We start from the raw sequence: 21458 nt of genomic DNA, 5'->3' as shown, positions 1-21458 counted from the left end.
ACTTCCCAAGAAGCCGTATTAAAAATTAATACCAAAAAGTGTATTGCTCAGCCTAAACTCATCACTCATATCCAACACTACCAAACCGCATTCTGATGAAACCCCCTACAGCCTCGCTCGGACACCGCTGCGGAGCTGGGTACTGTTGCAAAAGCAGTCGCAGTGCAGGGACATGAGCGTTTTGAACGTTCCCCCCAGGTCTCTTTCACGCCGCTCTCCTGGCGGCCAGGATACATCACACCACTGGAACCCACTGGAATCTCAGACTCAGACAGCTGCTGGGAGCTGCGCCGCCGGGACCCCCTTGGGTACCTGTTCTCAGCTGCCATCTCTGGCCTGGGCAGACGGGGCCGGGGCCAGCATTCACGGGTCTCCTACAAGGGTGTGAATGCAGACCTCGTGGAGTCTTGGGAAGACAGTGGGCTCCCCCGCGCCCACACGGGCACACTCTGGCCAGTCCGTGGCTCCCGGCTGCTGGCCAGGAGCCGGCAGAGGCCGCACGTGGAGACAGCTGGGACACCTGGGTGGCTGCTTCCCAGCCGGTGACTCTGTGGCCGGCAGCCTTGGGGTGGAGTATGTAAGCCCCAGGCCGCTCACCTGCTTGAGTTCAAATCCTAGCTCTGACTCTCAGTAGCTGCATGAACTTGGGAAAGGGATTTCACCCCCTTGGTCTAAAGTGGATGTGAGGACAGTACCCTACTCACAGAGCTGTTATGAGGATTAAAGGAGTTCTTATTTGTAAAGCACTTGGAAAGTGTCGGACACTTAACAGATACAATGTAAGTCTCTGTTGGCTGGCTGGCTGGCAGAATCAATGGAAGGAGGGACAGATCAATAGATTAATACCTGGTCATATGTATCTAAACCAGCTCACTTTATACATTCAACAGATATGCCAGGAACCCGGTGTTCAAAGGTCCCTGCCATTCTGGGACCAGGCACTTTCCACTGAACACATACCGACTTGAGAGGACAAGGGTTCAAAGTACTCGCTGAGCTGCCATGCACGGGAGTACAATGTTATCATCTGTATTTCTGTGTGTCTAGCCTTTTCTAAAGCATTAAAGGACAGAAAGGAAACAGGAGAATCCCTGTCATCAATAAGCCAGCAAATCTGGTCATAGGACCAAGCATAAATATATGTAGCAATGACAGGAAAATGTGAAATGCCGAGTTGTCTGGTACAAGCAATTGGAAGAGGGGAAGAGGGGAAACAGTCTGAGCCGGGCTTTCTAGAAGGGGTGAAAGCTATCCTAGGCTGGAAGGTGGACAGGACCAAGCCTCTGCATTCTGGAGTCTGATCTGCCCCTTCCCGGAGGGCAGCAGCAGGACAGGCCAAGATACATAGCAATGGCCGGAGCAGAGACGGTTCTGGAAGGAGGGTGAGGTGCTCAGGAGTCAAGAAGAGAATCATCTGATTAATACAAGGTGATGTGAGAGGTATGTCGGATGATAGGAAGCCAGTGAAGGTTCCAGAAAGTAAAGAGAACATGTGGAAATCTGGAAATCCCAACAGGAGGGCAGGCAACCCGGGGCTTTAAAGTTCTAGGCAAAGAACGTCAAGGTGAGCTACTGAAATAATACGTCAGTCCCTGGAAGCGCAACCTCGAACCTACATTTGATTTAAATCCATGTTCAGGTCCCACCCCGCGGACGGCCCTTCTCGGAGGCACCCCTGGCTGTTGGAAAGCAGCGGGTGGAAGGTACCAGGGGCAGAGTGATGGGAACTCAAGTCTACAGCAGACCTCTGTGTGAAAACATCTGCAGGAAGTCTTCATCTTCAAAGGGATAACGCAGCCAGGAAGGCTATGAAAATGTGTATCCCATCTTTAAAGTTAAATAAACAAAAATCTGTGTGGTCTTTGTGTGAAGGAAAAGGAAGTCTAATTATCCCAAGTGAAGCCAGACCCACAGTCCTGCCTGGACACGCCCTGTGGGGGTGGGTGGCTCTGAAGGCCCCCGCTGGGACGGCCAGCCCCAAGCCCTCCTTTGACGGGACCAAGGCAGAGTGCTCCCCAGGGACTCACGTTACCACCCCCCCCCCCCCAACCTGTCTCTTGTTCCTACGGGTGTGAGCTAGGAATCCAGGACACACCGTGCTTACCGTTATGGGGGAGGAAAAGGTTCACTGGACTGGGCCCTTGGCTTTTTTTTTTTTTTTTAAGATTTTTTTTTTAAATTTATTTATTTGTCAGAGAGAGAGAGAGAGAGAGAGCGAGAGCGAGCGAGCGAGTGAGCACAGGCAGACAGAGTGGCAGAGGGAGAAGCAGGCTCCCTGCAGAGCAAGGAGCCCGATGTGGGACTCGATCCCAGGACGCTGGGATCATGACCTGAGCCGAAGGCAGCCGCCTAACCAACTGAGCCACCCAGGCGTCCCTGGGCCCTTGGCTTCTAATCTCACCTTGAGACAGGGCACAGATGACCCTGAGGGACCTTAAAGAAGAGCTTTCAGCTCTGGAATTCCCTCCACTCCCCTGGGCTGAGCCTTCTCCATTAAACCTATACAATAGGGAAATCCGCTAGGCCTCCTGACAGGCGGCATCTCCAGTGCCAAGACTTCCGCCCCTCGGTACAGGCGGCAAACACCTCGACGGGGAACCCGGCCTGCCTGACGGCCGCCATTCAATCCTGCCACAACAGGGCAGGTGACACATGTCCTCTGCAGCATAAAGATCATCTTGTGACTGAGTGCTGGTGGAGGCTTAGACGACAGGACGCCAGCCGGTATGCCGAGGCCGCCTCCACTTGCTGGCTTACTCCGGAGTTGACCCAGTAGAGAGGTGATCCCACGTCCCCAGGAAGGTGGGGTCCGGGCGGCCGGGGTGGGGGACATTGTGCAGTGGCTCCCGGGCCTCTGACGATGGCTGTGATGGGGGGCGCGCCTGGGCGGGTACGGCCTGAATTCCAGATCCTCGCCGTGTGATTGTCTCTCTCCTTGAGGAAGAGCCATTAACCTTTCAGATGACAGCCCTGGGATCAGAGTGACGGAGCGATTTTTGAGGTCAGCAAGGATCTATGTTCTCAAAACCTGACATCGACATGCAAAAGTTGTGACTGAATCCTGGTGTCCCTGGGAGAAAGACTAAATGCCTGTGACAGATCTTCTGCAATCAAAATGCCCCATTTCCCAGAGTATCTGTCACAGATTGATAACATCCACGCAAAAAGTTAAGTACAATTATGTCTGTCACTAAGAAACAGACTTTGGAACCTGTGACTGACAACTCGCTGGGAGCTGACAAATCACCAGGAGATTACGGCAACAACTCGGGGCAGCACCATGCGCCTCGAAGGGAAGCTCAGCCCTGCCTGGCACTTGGGAGAGGCTCCCCAGAGCCTGAACCTCGCAGGCGGAGGCCAGGGGGCACGCCTCCACTGCCGGCAAAGGACTGTGTGCTCTGGGGCTCTGGGTGGGGGTGAGGGGAGGACACTTTCTCCCGGGGCGGGGGGGGGGGTGGTGGGCAATGTCAGGGCAGGATCACATGTGCCCGCAGCCTGAGGGGGCAGCTCCTCCTTCAGAAGCACAATGTGCAAGACTCAGGCCAAGGGGAAGGGCACAGCGGAGCTCCTAGAACCATACGTCCCGCCTCTCCTTGGTGGGCCCGAGCCCGGGGTCCACGTAAGCTAGAAATGCTAGCACTCTGGAGTCTGGACTACCTAGTTCGGGTGCACCCAGAAAGGGGCACAATACACGTCCATGGCAGGACACAGACTCAGGGTCAGCACCGCCGGGGCCCCCCCGTGCCCTCCATCCCAGGGAAGGGGCCCCACTGCCCTCCACAGCTCAGAGACACACCCACCCAGCAGCACTGGTGAACAGAAGGGAACCGCGGCCACAAGTCAGATGACGAGGAAGCAAGGAAAGCCACACGCGTAGGCCCTGGTGACAAGCTCCCCGTGCTGCACCCTCTCCCACCCACTGCAGCTGCCCGGAGGCACCCTCGGTAAGGTGTCGGCAGGACCTCCTGTGCAGGTCTGTGGAGTCTTTTTTTTTAAGTAGGCTCCACACCCAATGCGGACTCCACTGCGGGGCTTGAACTCACGACCCTGAGATCCAGACCTGAGTTGAGATCAAGCATTGGATGCTTAACTGACCGAACCACCCAGATGCTGAGGGAGCCTGACGTTTTGAGGTTGGGGACAAGATACACTTCTTAAATAAGGCTTATGAAGAACCCCAGCAGCTCTGAAAAAGCCAATCGCTGTTTGGATGCTGCCTGTGGCAGGGGAGGGGCGGGGCACCACCTCTGAGTGGGGCATCTTCAACGCCATGGGATTTTTGTCTTTGGGGAACACGTTAAGCCTAAATCTGCCACCTTAAAACTTCAGTCCACTTGATCTAATTTTTTGTCTTCTTGGGGCTGCCAACGACCCACTCCCATCTGGAAACCCTTCTCTCTGCTACCTCTTGACCATTTGAACACCTGGGGCCCGGCAGCCCTGTCTCTACTCAGAGCAAAACGGCGATTCCTCATCCCCAAAGTCAGTGCTCAATTTGGTTAACTTTTTAAAAGGGGGGTGTGTAGCAGTGGACGCGCCCCTCCCGATGAACCTGACAGGAGTAGGACACTACCTCCCTCAATGTGCCCCACTGGGCACACCAGGCCGCATTCCACACAATCCCAGTTCGGGCCCACCTGGTCACTGAGCACAAATCACTGCTAAGCCAGGGTCCTCAGGGTCCTCGATTTCATTCTTGTGCAACTGATTTTTTTTAAACCTGGGGGTGGGGGTGGGGGATGAGGCTTTCTCCCATCACCTTTCATCCCCTGCTTCCAGCGAGTGTTCTAGCTGTAGAGAATACTGAGTATTGATTCTGTCATTCGGCACATCAGCTCTCCCTAATGACTCTGTGTCATCTGCAAATTTGATAAGCGTGCTTCTGATGTCTTTATCAAGCCACTGCTTCCACCGCTCAGCAAGCCAGGGGGCAGTGGTCCACCAGAGGCCCCCTCCCGGGACGACATGGAACCATTCATGTATCCACACTCTGTGGCGACCGGTGTTCCATCAGTTGTGAGTTCACTTGCCTCCCGGAGCTCTTCCAAACCTCAGAACCAGCAGCAGCACCGTACGTGAGACCCGGTGCGAGAGGGAGGAGCGGGACCTGCTTTGGTTGAAGCGGGAAGGTGCTTCCGCTACCTGCCCTCTGTCCCAAGGCAGTGGCATGGAAGAGCATCAGAAAAGCCCGCATCCGCACGCCAATTGTCTGCTTGTATGTACCAGGCTGACTTGCAAAGCTGAGGCCAGTCCTCGGACAGATGGGCAGAGGGGACCGTGCCTCAGCCCCAAGGCCAGTCTATGCTGCGCAGGGTGTGCAGAGCAGACAGGCAGAGGGTGGAGCAGCACGGATGCCCAGAGAGAAAACGGGCTCCCCACTCCTGGGGGAGGTGGCAAGCCCGTCTTGCTTGGAAATGGTCAGGAAATGTGTGCAGAGACGTACGCATGTGAGACGAAGCATCACTGGCCAAGGAAGAAGAGCTCTGCTGAGACACGTCATCCTGTCTTTTGCCGTGAACTTGACCAAACACCGAATCTGAGTCACTGGATACAGCCAAGGGGCTCCCTCACCTCTCTAGCGGCCCAAGCATTCTGAAAGGACAAGCCCAGATCTGGCTTCCCAACTAGCATTCTCTGCAACAACAGGAAGGAAACAGGCAGGAGGCACTTGTTCCTGGGGCCAGCACCTGCCTCTGGAGAGGACTGGGAGGTCCTCAGGTGATGACTCATTAACTCTGGAAAAGTCCACCAAACCAACCACACCGTTTGCCTGACTTAAGCTGGGGATAACAGCTCTCCAAAAAACGGCACGGAATTCTTTGAAAGATGAGTAACAACATAAGCAATGAGGGTAGAGCACAGGTTTTTAGCTTTTGAGACAAAAGCCTGAGCTCAAGCAGGCAACAAGGTCTGCTACTGTCCCCTCCCTTGGTCCCTTGTAGTCCCCCCACCCAGGGATTTGCTGAGCAAAGGGCCTGCTGTCCCTGGCTGGGAACCAGCATGTTAGTCTTCCCGGCCACCTCCAAATCTGGTCAGTAGAGGGCGCTGCATCACCGCACACGCTCTCTCTAGCCCCGCTGTGCCACCGGATCCGCGTCCACACAAAAGACCACACTTGAAGTATTTCTTATGCTTATGCTCTAGTCAGAAAAGGACCCAAGGAGTGCTCAGAGACTCAGGAGTAGTTGGGGTAGGGGGCGGGCCTGCAGCACAGGGTCCCAGGCTGTTGGAGAAGCATTTGCTGCAAAACTGAACACATGTCTGGATCTGGGTGGAGCGCTAGGAAGTAACAGGCACTGGACAGGGTTCCTGCCCTCAAGGAGTTCACAACGTGTCCACAACCCAAGGTGAAGGCATGATGGCTGAGAAGAAGCGTTGGGAGAGGAAAGCCCAGCCCAGATCCAACCCCAGGGTGTTCAGGGAAGGCTTCCTGGGAGAGGCGCCATCTAAGGCACGGGATTTGAGACACACCATCGTATGGCTGTCCACATGAGTAAAGACACTGCAACATGAAAAAGCAAGGGAAGAAGAGACTACCAGTTTAAAGTCTGAAGCTTAGGGGTGAGGAAGAGAAGGAGGTCACGGGAGCTGGATTTGGAAGCCTTCAGCCGATGGGCACACTGCAGACCGTCACACAGGAAAACAAGCGTCACCCACAGCTCACCACCACCGGAGAGAAAGCTATCTGATTCCTCTGCTGGGGAGAGGACAGACCCAAAGCCTCAAGGAAATAAGATGCTCATCGTTTCATAAATCTGTAGTGGAAATTTTGAGTGAAACATCAGCATTTCATTTTTTTTTTTTTTAAGTCAAAGGTACTGGATAGGAAAATACAAAAAGCAAAGACAACAACACCCCCTTTCCTCCATACATTAGGAGGCTCACAGAGATGTGCATGCCACCTAAAAAGGATTGACTAGCGAGAGAGGAAAGCTGGGGACAGAAGGTGGCGTTTAGCCGGAAGCATTAACATAACATTTAATTATCCTTCCGCATACCAGTGGATTTAACCCAGTGACACGGGAATACAATTTATTTATTTATTTTTAAAGATTTTTTATTAGAGAGAGAGAGAGAGAGACAGAGATAGTGACAGAAAGCACCAGCAGGGAGGAGAGGGAGAAGCAGACTCCCCGCTGGGCAGGAAGCCCAAGTCAGGACTCTGAGATCATGACCTGAGACGAAGGCAGACACTTAACCGACTGAGCAACCCAGGTGCCCCAGGAATACACTTTATATGGGCTATTTTGACATCTGTTTCATTTGGCAAGTAAAACAAAACTGATCCAACTTCCTTGTAGCCCTTGTAAACCACGAACTGTACAGCAAGCGTTTTGCATAATAATATATAAACTTTATAACCTTTTGTTCGGACGCACTACCTTCAGTTCCGCTCGGCTTCCCGTGGCCTGTGTTCTAGGGCCCTCTCGCTTCAGCTGCTAGTGACTGTGCTCTCTTTCGGCCTGGCAAGCTTCGGGAGAGGTTGCACTTCCTGCTTTAACTGGGAGAAGCAGTTTTCTTGATTCAATAGAAAGTTCCAGCCTGCCCGGAGGTGGGGCCCAAGCTTAGGCCCTTCCAGACCATGTGATGTCAACAGGCAGCAGCTGTAACCACTCCGGGGCTATGGGCCTGAGCCGACCCCGAGCGCAGGTGACAGTGACCGCAGCTGTGCCGATGCTCTGGGTATTGAGAAAGGACCATGAAAATGCTGACCTGAGCTGTGTTAGTCCTGTACCCCTAAACTGGAGACACGTCACTGTCACCCTGAGACTGAACAGCTCACCAGCCTCTTGCAGGCTCTTCATGCCAAAGCGAGACTAAAAACTGCTTGTCAAGTTCCAGGCGATTCTGAGGAGTCAAGCTCAAGTATCAGTGGGTTTTTGGAACTATCGAAAGGAAGATCAGTCTGTCTTTATGGGGGGGGTGTCCCAAAGGACAGAATCCCCTGAGTTCCTGGCTCATGACAGTGGCGCTCTTCTAAGGGGGGCGGACGCTCAGCTAGGGGAATAGCGCTGCAGAGACCAGGTGGCCACACCACCCTCTCCTCAGTACCTCCTCGTGTGTGGCGGGGTTTGTGGGGCCCTGGAGGTGCCCCACAGTCTGCTCCTGACAGACACTGTTCATCTCTGTTCACCCACGCGGGAGCTTTTAGACACATTCTCGTTTATGCTACATCCCTCCCCAAACAGCACGGCCTTGCCAATTCTTGTTTTATTTACTTTTGTAATGCCTTTCTCCAATGTAATCCCTCATTGCTGTTCCTTGTCCTCAAATAATTCACTATAGTAAGGCCCAGGTTTTTGTTATTATCATTATTGAACTATAGTGGACACACATGTTATATTAGTTTCGGGTGCACAACATAGGAAATCGACAATTCTCGACGTTACGCAGTACTCACCACGAGAAGTCAGTGCTGAGAGGTAAGTGTTCTTTTTATTTGATAGGATGCTTTTAACACCTGCTTTCACAGAGACCACGACTACCTCTATTACAACTGAAATCAGGTGACCAGTTTGCTCACCTCAGTTTCTTTGTGGAATTATTGAAACCAACATCTCCTGAAAACCTCCTCTCTCTTCTCTCATACCCAAACTACCCATTTCTTAGTTTGTAGCTCAGTGGGAAAAGAAATGATATGAACATGAACAAAATGACTTACCAGCCCTCAAAGGAGTTGTTGGCCAAGGCAGAGAAGGAATTCTCTCTTCTTATGGCCAGTGTTCCCAACCACGTGGCTACAAGTCACATGTCTGTGTGTAGCTACGAGCTCTTTAGAAGAGCAAAGCCAACTGAACGTCACATATTCTGCTATCTTAGGAGCAGAATATGTACAAGATAGAATATGGATACAAGATAGCATTCTAACTGGATCTTTAAAAAATCTTTAAAAAAAAATCTTCTCTAGCAAGTTTTTAGTTTTTGTTTGCAGTTTTTAGTAGATGCTAAGGGGAAGTGTTCAAAATGTTACATAGTGAGACTCAAGACCACATCACTGTAACACGCCTAACAGCACCAGACACCACCGATGAGGCCTCACCTGGGGAGGTTGGGGGCCGGGGTGGAAGCAGCTGATGACTGGGAAGGCGTTGTGGGTTGAGATGAGTCATGGTTCCTCGGTACTTTGCCCATTCGGTACCAGATCCCCATGCTGTTCAGTTCCCTTTGGGAGAAGAGAGAAACTGTCATAGTGTGGTCCAGCACGAAGCATTCACCTGAGCAACAAAAGCAAACCAGCTCAGTTAAAAGAATCACAGCCTCAAATGCCCGGGAGACTGCTCTTGCCCACAAAGATCCATTCTATCACCGCTGTTTGTGGTCTGGGTGTTAGAGTTCAGAGCCTAATGTGAAGTCGACTGTCCCAACAAGTCAGGCTCTCATTCTTTACCTGCCCTGGAGCCAGCAGACTTCCTACTACACTATTGACATTTTCCTTGGTTCTCAGTCTTCAAAATTCTTTTGATTTTGCCACTACATTATGCATAATTCTGTAATAATCCACTTCAAGTCTTTTCTGTGGTTACGGTGAGACAGATGGGGGCAACAATGGGCAAATGGACGCATGTGCTTTTTTTTTTTTTTAAGATTTTATTTATTTGAAAGAGAAAGAGAGAGTGCATGAGCAGGAGTAAGGGGCGTAGGAAAGGGACAAGCAGACTCCCCTCTGAGCAGGGAGCCCAATGTGGGCTCCATCTCAGGAGCCCAGGATCATGACCTGAGCTGAAGACAGATCCTTAAGGACTGCGCCACCCAGGTGTCCCCCTGTGCCAGGCTTTTTCCCTATGATGGGAATTAGCGCCACCCTGCTCAAGGACACGTCCCAACTTCTGGATAAACTCCTACAGCCTGGATGTCACCTGCATTTGGCCTCATTCGCAGGGGCAGCTGGTGAGACCTCTTCAAAGGACAAAGCCTGAGGCATGTGCCCCATGAACCACTACAAACAGGAGCGGCCACAAAAGGACTCAACAGATGCCACATCGGGTCTCCTGTTCCCTGATGTGCCACCCCACCTGGTTAGGAGTGTTTATGATACAGGTTTGGTCTTAGGAACTGGAATGGGATTATTTTAGCCACATCCAACTTCAAACTTCTCAAATGCCCCCATAGAACTGCATTTCGTCAAACGATGAGGGCAGATTTATTCAGTGGAGACGTCTGGTAACTTCTCAGTACACTACAGGAACTATTCTAAAGCATGATCACGGCTCATCAGATGGCTGATTCCATCCCACCTCAGCGATGGCCCCGTGGTCCCAGCCTTGGAGGGGCTATTCTCAGCCTGAGGTTTGTCTCCCCCAGTCGACAACTCTGAACTCTTGCAGAGTAATGTATATGCTCATTTTCAAGAAAAAGGTGACTCAGAGTTCTGGACACTGTCCTTTTTCCTTCCTTAAAAATAATACTGGAATTGTCTTCTTCTGAAAAGGAATTTTTTGCCCCGAGAGGATACAAAATATGCTTTATTTAGCTATCTTTTCAAAATGATATGAGAGAAAGAAGGTTCTAGTTTTGATTATCAAGACTTATGGTAACAATCTATTCTTTAGAATTGTTTAAACTGATTAAAAATTGAGTCTTTTAAAGGACTATAGCTTGTAATTAAAAATACACATAGTGACGAAATTAGACTTTAAAAATTCATTATTAAATTGTTGGTTTCTACTATTTATATGTAAATGGCTGCTTCTAGGTACCTGAAGTACAGTCATTCTCTTAACTGTTTCCTCCTCCTGTAATGCTCTTTATATAATTAGTTTAAACCATGTTGCAAAACAAGACTTCGGAGTGTGGAGGGAGGGGATCACAGAATCCTGAGACAGAGCACTCAGATTCCACAGCCAAATGGTCTAAAGGAACTATCGTGCCCCAGGATGAAAACCATCTGTTCCCGTGACACCTGCTCCCAGGACCTCCACACAAACACCACACCTCTGGGCCATCACCCACAGCAAAAGGCCCATGGAGAAAGGCCCAGTTTGTAGAGTGAAGACCTAGGTTCAAGTGAACAAGAAGCAAAACAGAGCACAACCCAGATCCAGAGACCACTGTGAAAGCCAAGGAGGGGAGCACACCCATGGGGACAAGTGGGGGGTACCTGCAGAGCTGGCCAGGGAGAGAGGGATGCCAAAAACCATCTAGGGGACTCATTAGTTTGAGAGACCTGAGTTTCAGTTCCAGTTGAGAGACTCAACATCCAGTTAACTGAATGTAATGAGTATCTCTAATCTTCTGGGCATCCAGCATCCACTCACCCCTCTGACTCTGCCTTCTTCCTTCCATATTTGGGGGGGGCAGTCAACCCCTCAGTCCTAGCCTCCGGGTTCCAATGAAGCCAATCCCATTTCTAGCTCAGTTCTGGTTTCTCAGACAATGCACAGGACTTCAGTGAGATCAATCAAGATCAGTTAGACTGAATTCTAGAACCCGTTTGAATTATCAAGAACACAGACTTGCTCTTTGCCTCAGAAACTGAACCTGAAGGAAAAGTAGGCAGAACTCCCACACCACCTCATCAAGGGAGAACATGTAAAAGAATGGGATCCACCCTATGGAATCAGAGCAAGGAGGTAAACAGGGGGAAACCAGATCCTAGTGATGTCCTCTGAGCACCTAGCTCAAGCCACACCTGAAGCCATCCTGCCCCTGAACTCTGCCGTTAGGCCAGCCAACGAATTCTTCCTTTTGCTTGAGCCAGCCTGGGTTGTGTTTCCGGTCACTTACAAGAGTCCAGAGTGAAATCCTGAGATTCCCTGTACTTCGTATTTACAAAACAGCTACAGAGCTGGGCCCGTGCCTAGTACTGGGGTTACCGGGTAAACAAGACACAGTGGGCCTAGCCCTCAGCTGCCTCCTGCTTCTCAGGGAAGATGAACATCAGACTGAAGGGTGCAGAAGAAATTATCACGTAGTCATAGGAGACTCATGTTTCTTCCTGACTCAGACCCTCCAGCGACTCTCCAGTGTGCCTGGGATAAAATCCAAACTGCCTCTGTTGTTGTATGAGGTCCTGCTAACCGCTCACCCCAACGCCCGACTCAGCCTTGCTCACCCACGTCAGCCACACTGCGCTGTTTTCTGCTCCTGAACACGCCACACCCATTCCCATCTTTACACTTTTTCTTCTCATGAGCCTAAAAGGCTCTGCCTTCAGATTTCTGCATGGCTGGCTTCTTCTCGGCATTTGCATCTCTGTCCCATGTCACCACCCCCCACCTCCCCGGCACCTCGCTGAAGCAGCCTCCATTCACTGCTGTGTTTTATTTTTGCCACTAACTGAAATGGTCTCACTCATTTATTTCTGGTTTGTTGCTTGTCTCCCTTCTTAGAATACCAATTCCAAGAGACCTGGTCTCTGCTGGCTCCTTGACCATCATATCCGGGGTCTTTGGCCCAGGGGTACAAACGGGTGTTCCTCAAACCCTAGTGGGGATAAAGAAGCAATGCAGAGACTGGAGGCCGAGCGGGCAAAAAGGAGAGGACACCTGGACTTCAGGTCTGCGGCAAGGCCCTGAGGAGCCTGAGGGACGAACACACAGAAGGACAAGGGAAGGAAAGGCCCTTCGCAGGAGCAAGCTTCATGCGCAAAGGCACAGAGAGGTCAAGAGCTCAGTGTCTGGACTGGCAGCAGCATTAGCGGGAAGGGCAGCGATGAGAGCTCAGGCCAGAGAGGCAGGTGGCCTAGAGCCCCGTGGGTCACACAGTCTCATCCCAGGGAGTGACCTGAGCTCTCTCGTCAAGAGAGAAGAGATGACATCCGTGTGACTAAGACTTACCCGATAAATGTGTACTGAGGAGGGGCCTGCTTGGTCCGGCCCATGATCCGAATGTCACAGATAGCGGCTTCAGTTGAATCCCGTGGGATAAATTTAATGCACAGCCTCTTTTTTCTAAAAGCCAATTCCTCTGAAGAAAAGGACAACAAGAAAAGGTGTGAGTTGTCCAGACATGCCAGCATCTCTATCCTGAATGTCTCCTGTCACGTCCCCTTCCTAGCGGCAGGAGCGACTAGCCAACTGAGTCGCTGGGCTGCGCCCCTCCTGCCCTCCACAGGGTGCCCAGGCCGTGACTACAGAGTGGGCACCAGTCGCCCCGCTCCTGCATTTGGGACCTGACCCCAGTCCCCGCTGCTGGGAAGGGCTCCCAGGGGCATGCAGAGCCAGAAAAAACCCATGAGGCTGGCTTCCGAAGCCCATACCCACGGTCTGTTCACCGCTCACGCCATCAGGGACAGACACACAGACACCCTGAGTATTAACACTTTATGCCACGTGGACTTTTCTTTTTTACTTTTTATTACAGAGATTTTCACACATTCCCCAAAGTGGGGAGAGTGAACCCACTTGTTCCCCTCATCTAGTTTCAACATTGTGGACAGCAGACAAGCTGCTCGCTGGCAAGTTTTGCTGGAGGATTTAAATGAATCCCCACACCATGTCATGTCACCCACCAACGTCTCAGTAAGCATCCACGGCCGACAGTCTGTTTGAACGTGACCAGCAGGCTGCGATCACACCCAAGTGAATGAACAATGACATCGCCCAGTAGACAGTCTACATTCAAATTTCCTCCATTGTCTCCAAAATACCATTTAACTATGGCTTTGCCTCGATCAAGATAAAAATGACATCTATGCCCCGGATCTGGTTGGTAGGCCTGTTAGGTCCTTTTTCCTCTGTAACAAACTCTCTACCCTCCCCTTTCTTCAGGTCACCGGAACGTTGCTGAAATTGGGTCATTATCCTGTATTTCCTGTGAACTGGCAGTTGGAGCAAAAGACTTGATTAGATGCAGGTTAGATTATTTCTTTTAGGTAGGAAGGCTTCACAGGCGGTGCAGAGATGTCCAGTGGCGTCCTGTCATGAGGCACAGCGTCCAGCTCTTTCACCCTGCAGGGGTTCCGGTGGGGTCGGCCTTGGTAACGTGGGCTGTGAAGTCCCCAATGACCATTCTTTGGGCAGTGTTTTCATCCCCTGATGACCACTGCCTAGATCCATACTCTCATTAAAATTTTCAAAATGGTGATTTTTAAAAATTTTTTAACTTTTAAATTTCTTTTTAGTGTTCCAGAATTCATTGTTTATGCACCACACCCAGTGCTCCATGCAATACGTGCCCTCCATAATACCCACCACCAGGCTCACCCAATCTCCCACCCCCCACCCCTCCAAAACCCTCAGATTGTTTTTGAGTCCATAGTCTCTCATGGTTCACCTCCCCTTCCAATTTCCCTCAACTCCCTTCTCCTCTCCATCTCCCCTTGTCCTCCATGCTATTTGTTATGCTCCACAAATAAGTGAAACCATATGATAATTGACTCTCTCTGCTTGACTTATTTCACTCAGCATAATCTCTTCCAGTCCCGTCCATGTTGCTACAAAAGTTGGGTATTCATCCTTTCTGATGGAGGCATCATACTCCATAGTATATATGGACCACATCTTCTTTATCCATTCGTCCATTGAAGGGCATCTTGGTTCTTTCCACAGTTTGGCGACCGTGGCCATTGCTGCTATGAACATTGGGGTACAGATGGCCCTTTTTTCACTATATCTGAATCCTTGGGGTAAATACCCAGTAGTGCAATTGCAGGGTCATAAGGAAGCTCTATTTTTAATTTCTTAAGGAACCTCCACACTGTTTTCCAAAGTGGCTGTACCAACTTGCATTCCCACCAACAGTGTAAGAGGGTTTCCCTTACTCCACATCCTCTCCAATACATGATATTCTAATTCTGTGATTTCTTCTGGAATTTATTAGCTGGAATTCTTCTACGTAAACAGTAACTTTTCTTCTCCAACTATTTGGTCTCCCTGATAAAGCTTCGGTACCAGAAAGGAAAGATAGATACGTGATTCTTTGCTCTTACTTAGTAAGTCTTAAAGCAATGAGCTGGTGATTTAGCGAACTCCAATGCTGACCAACCAGATGTTTTGTTGTTGTTGTTGTTCATTTGTGGTTTTTAAATATGAATTCCAATCAATTCCAATCCACTGGATGCATGAGTCAGGTGTACCTGGGTTGAAGTCCCAACTCTGACAACAGTTCTACGATCTTAGGCAAGTGACTTAATTTCTCTGAGCCTAGGTTTCATTGTCTGTAAAAGGGACTTACTAAAACCCTACCCCAAAGGGACATCAGGTGGATGAAATGTGATAACACATCATATGCTTCTCCTAGCCCAGCGCCTGGCACATAGTAAGTGCTCAATAGGGCATAGCCATGAATGCTCTTATCATCATAATTACCAGTAAGCCTCCAGTGCACAATTTATGTCAGCGTAAGACCTTTCACTTCTGGGGCAGGAAGTAAGCACACTCAAATCAGACACCGAGTGGGGAGGGAAGGACAGTCACACCACTGGTCTTGGCTTGACCAAAGGGAGATTACCGTCAGTGGTGGTGTCTTATCGCTGACTGAGGGGAGGGTGTTTTTTAAAGAGCCAGGTAGAATCTCAGAAACTTGGTGGGTTCTTTTCCCAGGCAAGGAAACTGAGGGCTAGATCAGATCTATGAGCTATGACTAATAATGTCCTGAATCCAGACCCCAGACATTGTACCCTATGAGACAGGGATGGTATCCTGGGGGGGAAACATCCATACCAACAGTGCACCTTCAAAAATATGAGCTGGTAAGATCAGACTTGGGAAAGTGTGAAGAAGGTGAGACCTTCCCTCATAGAAATGGAAACAGGTCTCTTACTTGCTTTTGCTGTGCTGCTCTTTGCTCTTTTCCTCCGTCTACAGCAACTCGGGATAGAAGGAGCCACTAATTACACATGCTTACACAGGCCTAATTTTAAGTAAACATATTATACAGAGTCAATAGAAATGTGTTCAGTCATGCTAATGAACACACAGAAAGGATACAACACTTTACAAAAACAAACAGTCTTCCAGTGTTTAAGTACTGTGTGGATAGCAACAAACTACTTTAAATTCATTATAAGAGTCTCATCTTCTTGGCTGACTTTATAAAATCGGGGCCTTAAGGCACGGAGGCTGCACAGAGCTGACCACGGGTTCATCCGGTCAGCCTGGCTTACCCTCCCCACTGGGGACGGGCTCCAGGAAATGACCATACAACCCGAAATGAACGGGCGGCCCTAAACCCACCCTCCTTGTGTGATAAGATGCTTATGGGTGATGCCAGGACCTGCCCTCAGAATGTCCACAGGGAACAACGATCATGGGGAAGAGCCTTCCCACCCAGGATCACTGGGGGCCCAACACAACTTGATCACAGGCCCGGGCAGGAGGCCTTGGGCCTCCTCCCTTAACTGGTTCAACAAATTAAGAGGAAAATGCAGAATGGGGAATCCCCTGTGGCTCTAGAGTCTATCAATATGAAGACATTATAAGTCAATTAGTTGTCAAAAATGAACACCAATGCAAATTTTGAAACTAAGAAAAGCACGAGGGAGAAGTGAGAAATTAATACAAGTCTACGAGTCAATTTTGGTTCCCAGGCAGACAAGTCATATAAGAGTAAGCAAAGGCAGCAAGCAAACACTTGCGAAAATGTTCAGTCTTGCTAATAAATGATGACATGAAAATTAAATAAAATTAGAATAGTAAAACTGAATAAAAATTTAAAACCTATGCTGGCAGGCCTATGGAAAACAGGCACAAGCCTGTATCATTAGTGGCATCGTGAACTGGTATTTCTGGAAGTTAATTTGGCAAGAGAGAATAATAAAGCTTATCTTTATGGAGCCCATCCTCTGAGCAAGGCACCATGTGTGGTAGGTGTCTCCGGTGATTCACAAATGAATTAAACACAGATCTCGTCCTCAAAGAGAAAGGTAAGTAGTGAGGATGTCCAGAAAACACAGAAGTGGCTAAAACGCAAGCTGAAAGCAACATTGGGAGGTAGATACCAATCCCCCCATTTAACAGATAGGGAAACTTAGGCCCCAGAAGGTGAAGTCATTCACTTGGGGAACTAAAGCCGTGAGCGGCAAAGCCAGACTCAATCTTAGGTGAGTCTGACTGAGGAGTCCAAGTGCTTCTCCCCTGCCCCCCTCCAGGCCAAGCTGCAATGTATCCCGTCAGAGTTGGGGTGGGAAGTGAGAGACAGAATCTATTACTTCCTTTGGCTTCTGGCCACTGTGACCTGTGGTGCTTCCCTCCCTCCCTCCTTCCCCTGAATGTGTGCTGTGCCGGGTGTGAGGGAGAGCAGCAAAGAAGGCAGACAGTCCCTGATCTCTGACTAATGAGAGAGAGCTCTGATTATGTTGTGAGGCAACTCCTTGTTTGCAGGACTGAGTCACCCACCAGACTAAGCCCCTGGAGGGAAAGGCTGGCATCTCAGTCAGTCGCCTTCTCTCGCAAAGCCTGAGGTGCCTGCACGAGGCATTCATCAATCCCCACTGACTGTTAAAGAGAGAGAGGGCTTGCTGGAAACTGGTAGCTGGGGGTCAGAGACAGTTTCATGCAGAGGGCAGAATTAAAGCTCACCCTTGAAAGATATGAAGTGTGGACACTCAGAGTTGAGGGAAAGGGCTTTTCAGACAGGGGAAAAAACAACAAAGCAAATAAGTAGGTCAGGAAAGAAACAAGGGTGAAGAGTGCACAGTGAGCGCCTCAGTTTGGGTAAAGAAGGGGGTACTTGAAGATGAGGAAGACATTTGTAGAGGAAGGCTGGAGCTGACTGTAGAGGACCTAAGACCCAGCAGCCTCCAGTACTTAGAAACTCATCACAAGGAAGTCCTTCAAGATCGATACACACCTAAACTGGTTAATAGATTCGACACCAAATCCTATCTAAATCCCAGCTAGCTGCTTTGCTGAAATGGACTAAGCCTAAGGTTCAGATGGAAATTCAACGGACCCAGACTAGCCAAAATAATCTTGAAAAAGAAGAATGAGGGTGGAAGACTCATACTTCCTGGTGTCAAAACTTGCCACAAAGCTAGTCATCAAGACTGTGTGCTACTGGCATAAGGAAAGACGCAGATCAATGGAAGAGAAATCAGAGTCCAGAAACAAACTCACATCTATGGTCAGCTGATCTCCAACAAGGATGCCAAGACAATTCCACGGGGGAGAGAATAGTCTTTTTAACACATGGCGCTGGAACAACATGACTGTCACATGCGAAAGAAGAAAGGTGGATCCCTACCTCACACCACATGCAGAAGTGAACTCAAAATGGAGCAAAGATGTAAGTGTAAGAACGAACACTATAAAGCCCTCAGGAAATAAAACCATGGGCATAAGTCTTGGTGACCTTGAATTAAGCAATGCTTTCTTAGGTATGACACCAAAACCACATGCAACAAAGGAAAAGCGTAAATGAGCGAACTCCATCAAAATAAAAAGCTTGCGTATTTCGAAGGACATCAAATGAAAAGAAAACCCACAGAAAGGAAGAAAATTTTGCGAACCATATAATTGAGAAAGGGCTTATATCTAGAATATGTTCCAATATTTATAACTCAATAATAAAAAAGACAACCCAATTAAAATGCCAGAGGATCAGAATAGACATTTCTCTGCAGAAGATATACAAACGGCCAGCAAGCACACAAAACTCTGCTCAACACCATTAACCATCAGGAAATGCAAGTCAAAACCACGAGGGACCACTTCATGCCCAGTAAGACAGACAGAACAGTAAAAAGTGTCAGTGGAGATGCGACTCACTGGCGCCCTCACACACTGTGGGTGGGTATGTAAAATGGTGTGGCTCCTTTGAAAAATGGTCTGGCAGCTCCTCTAGAAGGTAAATAGTTACCATAAGACTCTGGCAGTTCCACTCCTAGGTCTGGCCCCACGAGCAATGAAAACACATGTCCCCACAAAAGCCTGAAGGTGAACGTTCACAGCAGCACTAGTCACAACAGCCCGAAGTGGAAGCAACCCGAATGTCCTCCAGCTGAGTGGACAAGCAAGACGTAGGAGTCCGTACAACAGACTCTGACTTGGCAATAGCGAGGCATGAAGTACTGACCCACACCACAACGGGGACCTGCCTTGAAAACATTATGCCTTGTGAAAGAAGCCCATCACGAGAGACCACATGCTGTAGGATTCCATTTGCATGGAATGTCCAGAATAGGCAAGTCTGTAGGGAAAGGAGTTCAGTGGTTGTCCAGGGCTGGGAAGGGGTAGATAGGGGAGGGTTAGAGAGAAATGGGGAGTGACGGCCAATGGGTATAGGGTTCTTGAGGGGTGGGTGTGTGATGAAATGTTCTAAAATATCAATTGTGGTAATAGTCACACAACTCTGTGAATACCTTAAAAACCACTGAATTGTATACCTCGAATGGGTAAATTAATGGTATGTGAATTATATCTCAATAGAACTGTTATCAACCACACCTGATGCATAAATACATCAAATCTAACTGTAAAAGGCACTTAAACACATGCCGTGACAGGGCTGCATGGTGGTTAATGCTAGGGCTAGAGTCAGACTCCCGTGTGTCCTCTCGCGACGCCCCCGCTTCCAGATGCGTGACCGTGGATAAGTTCTTCAAACCCTCAGCAGTTACTGTGTCCCAATTTCTTCACATGGGATGGGTATAACAACACCCATCTCCAAACGGGGGTCCCCTGGAGAGCCAGTGACATCAGGTACGTAAAGCATTTACCACAGACTTAGCGTCTGGTATGTCACCTACTACGTATCAGCTAGCACGAGTAGTAGCTAATACATAGGATAACAAGTAAAAGCACAATGTCCAAAAGTGAGAGGACTATGAAGAAAATAAAAACGTGCAATACAACGGACTCAGCTTGTCTCGTGAAAATAACGGCTGTGCGGCTTCTGTGTAGTTACACTCAGTCTGCTCTGTATGAAATGCTAGAGAGAAAACAGCGGATTATGGGTCCAAAATGGGGCTAACCATGGAAACACAAGTATGCGTGACAGAGAATGAGATACAGGATTTCATAAATGAATCATGTGTAATAAAGGAAGGATTCCTTGTCTTTGTTTTTCACATACTGCTTCACTGCTGGCGCCATCCTAAAACTGGTGACGGTAATTAAAAATAAAACAAGTTAAGTTAAATCAGAATGAGGAGGCTCAAATATCCAGAGGTTTTCCAGCATGATTTCAGAGCCGACAGGCATGACAAGATCCCTCCAGGATCCTGAAGAAGCTTCGGCTGGTCAGTGATTTTGCTTCTGCTTGCCATGGTTCAGGGTCAGAGCAGTCACTCAAATTCAAGCCTGTGTCCTCTAAGGCGCAGTGTTCCTGGTTCTGGCTTTTCTTGTGTGCTCCATGAGCCAAAAATAAGGACATTATTGCACTTATATTCCTTGGACGTCTTTGATTTTTTTTTCTTTTTGTTTGTGGGTCTTGTGCTAAGCTTGGCTTCCGCGACACTAGTCGCGAGACACCAGTCTCACCGGTCCGTCGTTCCTGAGCGAGCCGAGTCAGCAGGGAGCCCGTTCTAAGAGAAAAGGACATTCTGCTCATTTACATGCTCCTTCCCAGAGCGCCGCAAACTCCTCAGAGAACCAAGTCAGGCACACCGCACGAGCAGGAGGGTTTAGTCACGGGCGTGCAGCAAGGCCCCCTAAAATGTTCCCGAAGAAAAATGCACATACAAACCATCTAAAAATACACCTGGAGGAAGAAAAGTCCCATTGTGACGAGTGGTACCAAAGGGAGACTCACGTGTGTCCATCGTCTCCTGAATTGGGATGAAGCCTACGGGCAGAGTGTCCTTGATGTCAATGAGCTTCATATCCACTAACACGTTCCCTAAATGACTCTTGGGAAGAAAGAAAAGAGATACAGACTATTAATCTGAACAGCCCTGTGGTGGGTTTGCCATTTTGGCTTCGAGATGCATATTTAACACAATGACTCATGCAGCTTTATGACAGCAGGTTAATTAGAGTAGGTGCCACTTAATGTTCCCCAGTGGCTACGCGGGGACTCAGGGGGCCCCCGGGAAGGGGCTTCATCTGCCGCACCTCCATGCCACTCACTCAGACACGGCTCTGGTTAGCTAGACGGCAACCTGGGAGACGCTCAAGACAGAACCCAGCAGAGGGCAGCTGCACGTGTGTCCTGGGACCAGGCTGCCACTCGGCCTGCAGCATGGGCTGCACATTCCCGGGGCAGTCACTGCGGCCAGAGAGAGCGCGCAAAGCCTCCCCGAGAACCAGTCATGCTCCTAGGTGATTGCCCATCTGCGTACTGACACACCTTTCAGTTGCTAGATACGATTCTGTAAAATCCTAGGAATTGTCAACTCATACAGACTGGAAAGCCCTGCTGCCTCCATATCACACATCTACTAAAATGACATGCACAAGGTCCTCTTACAGTCTCTACTTAGTGGTAGCATAGGGGGTCCACAGCGCGCACGTTCTGTAACCAGTGCAAAAATATCTTTTGTAGACAGCACGCACCATCGTGTAATTGCACAACAGCAACCTCTGCAAACACACCGGCATTTGCAGCCCCCGGTTCTGGTTGAAATGCTCTGTGCCAAC

The 21458-nt window shown here is 49.4% G+C and overlaps 1 protein-coding gene across 1 annotated transcript in view; it reads right to left on the bottom strand.

Moving 5' to 3' along the window:
• Positions 1 to 21458, bottom strand: part of MVB12B (multivesicular body subunit 12B) — a 183529-nt gene that overhangs the window by 99020 nt on the left and 63051 nt on the right. The window contains exons 4-6 of the mRNA XM_047701014.1: positions 20632 to 20728; positions 12777 to 12906; positions 9041 to 9163 (exon numbers count right to left, since the gene is read on the bottom strand). Of these exons, the coding sequence (XP_047556970.1) occupies positions 9041 to 9163; positions 12777 to 12906; positions 20632 to 20728 (350 nt within the window). The remainder of the gene's footprint in view (positions 1 to 9040; positions 9164 to 12776; positions 12907 to 20631; positions 20729 to 21458) is intronic.

The sequence above is a fragment of the Lutra lutra genome, chromosome 13 (genome assembly GCF_902655055.1).
Source record: "Lutra lutra chromosome 13, mLutLut1.2, whole genome shotgun sequence".
Classification (NCBI taxonomy): domain Eukaryota; kingdom Metazoa; phylum Chordata; class Mammalia; order Carnivora; family Mustelidae; genus Lutra; species Lutra lutra.
Note: the sequence above shows the minus strand (reverse complement) of the source record. Positions and strands in the feature narration are given on the sequence as shown.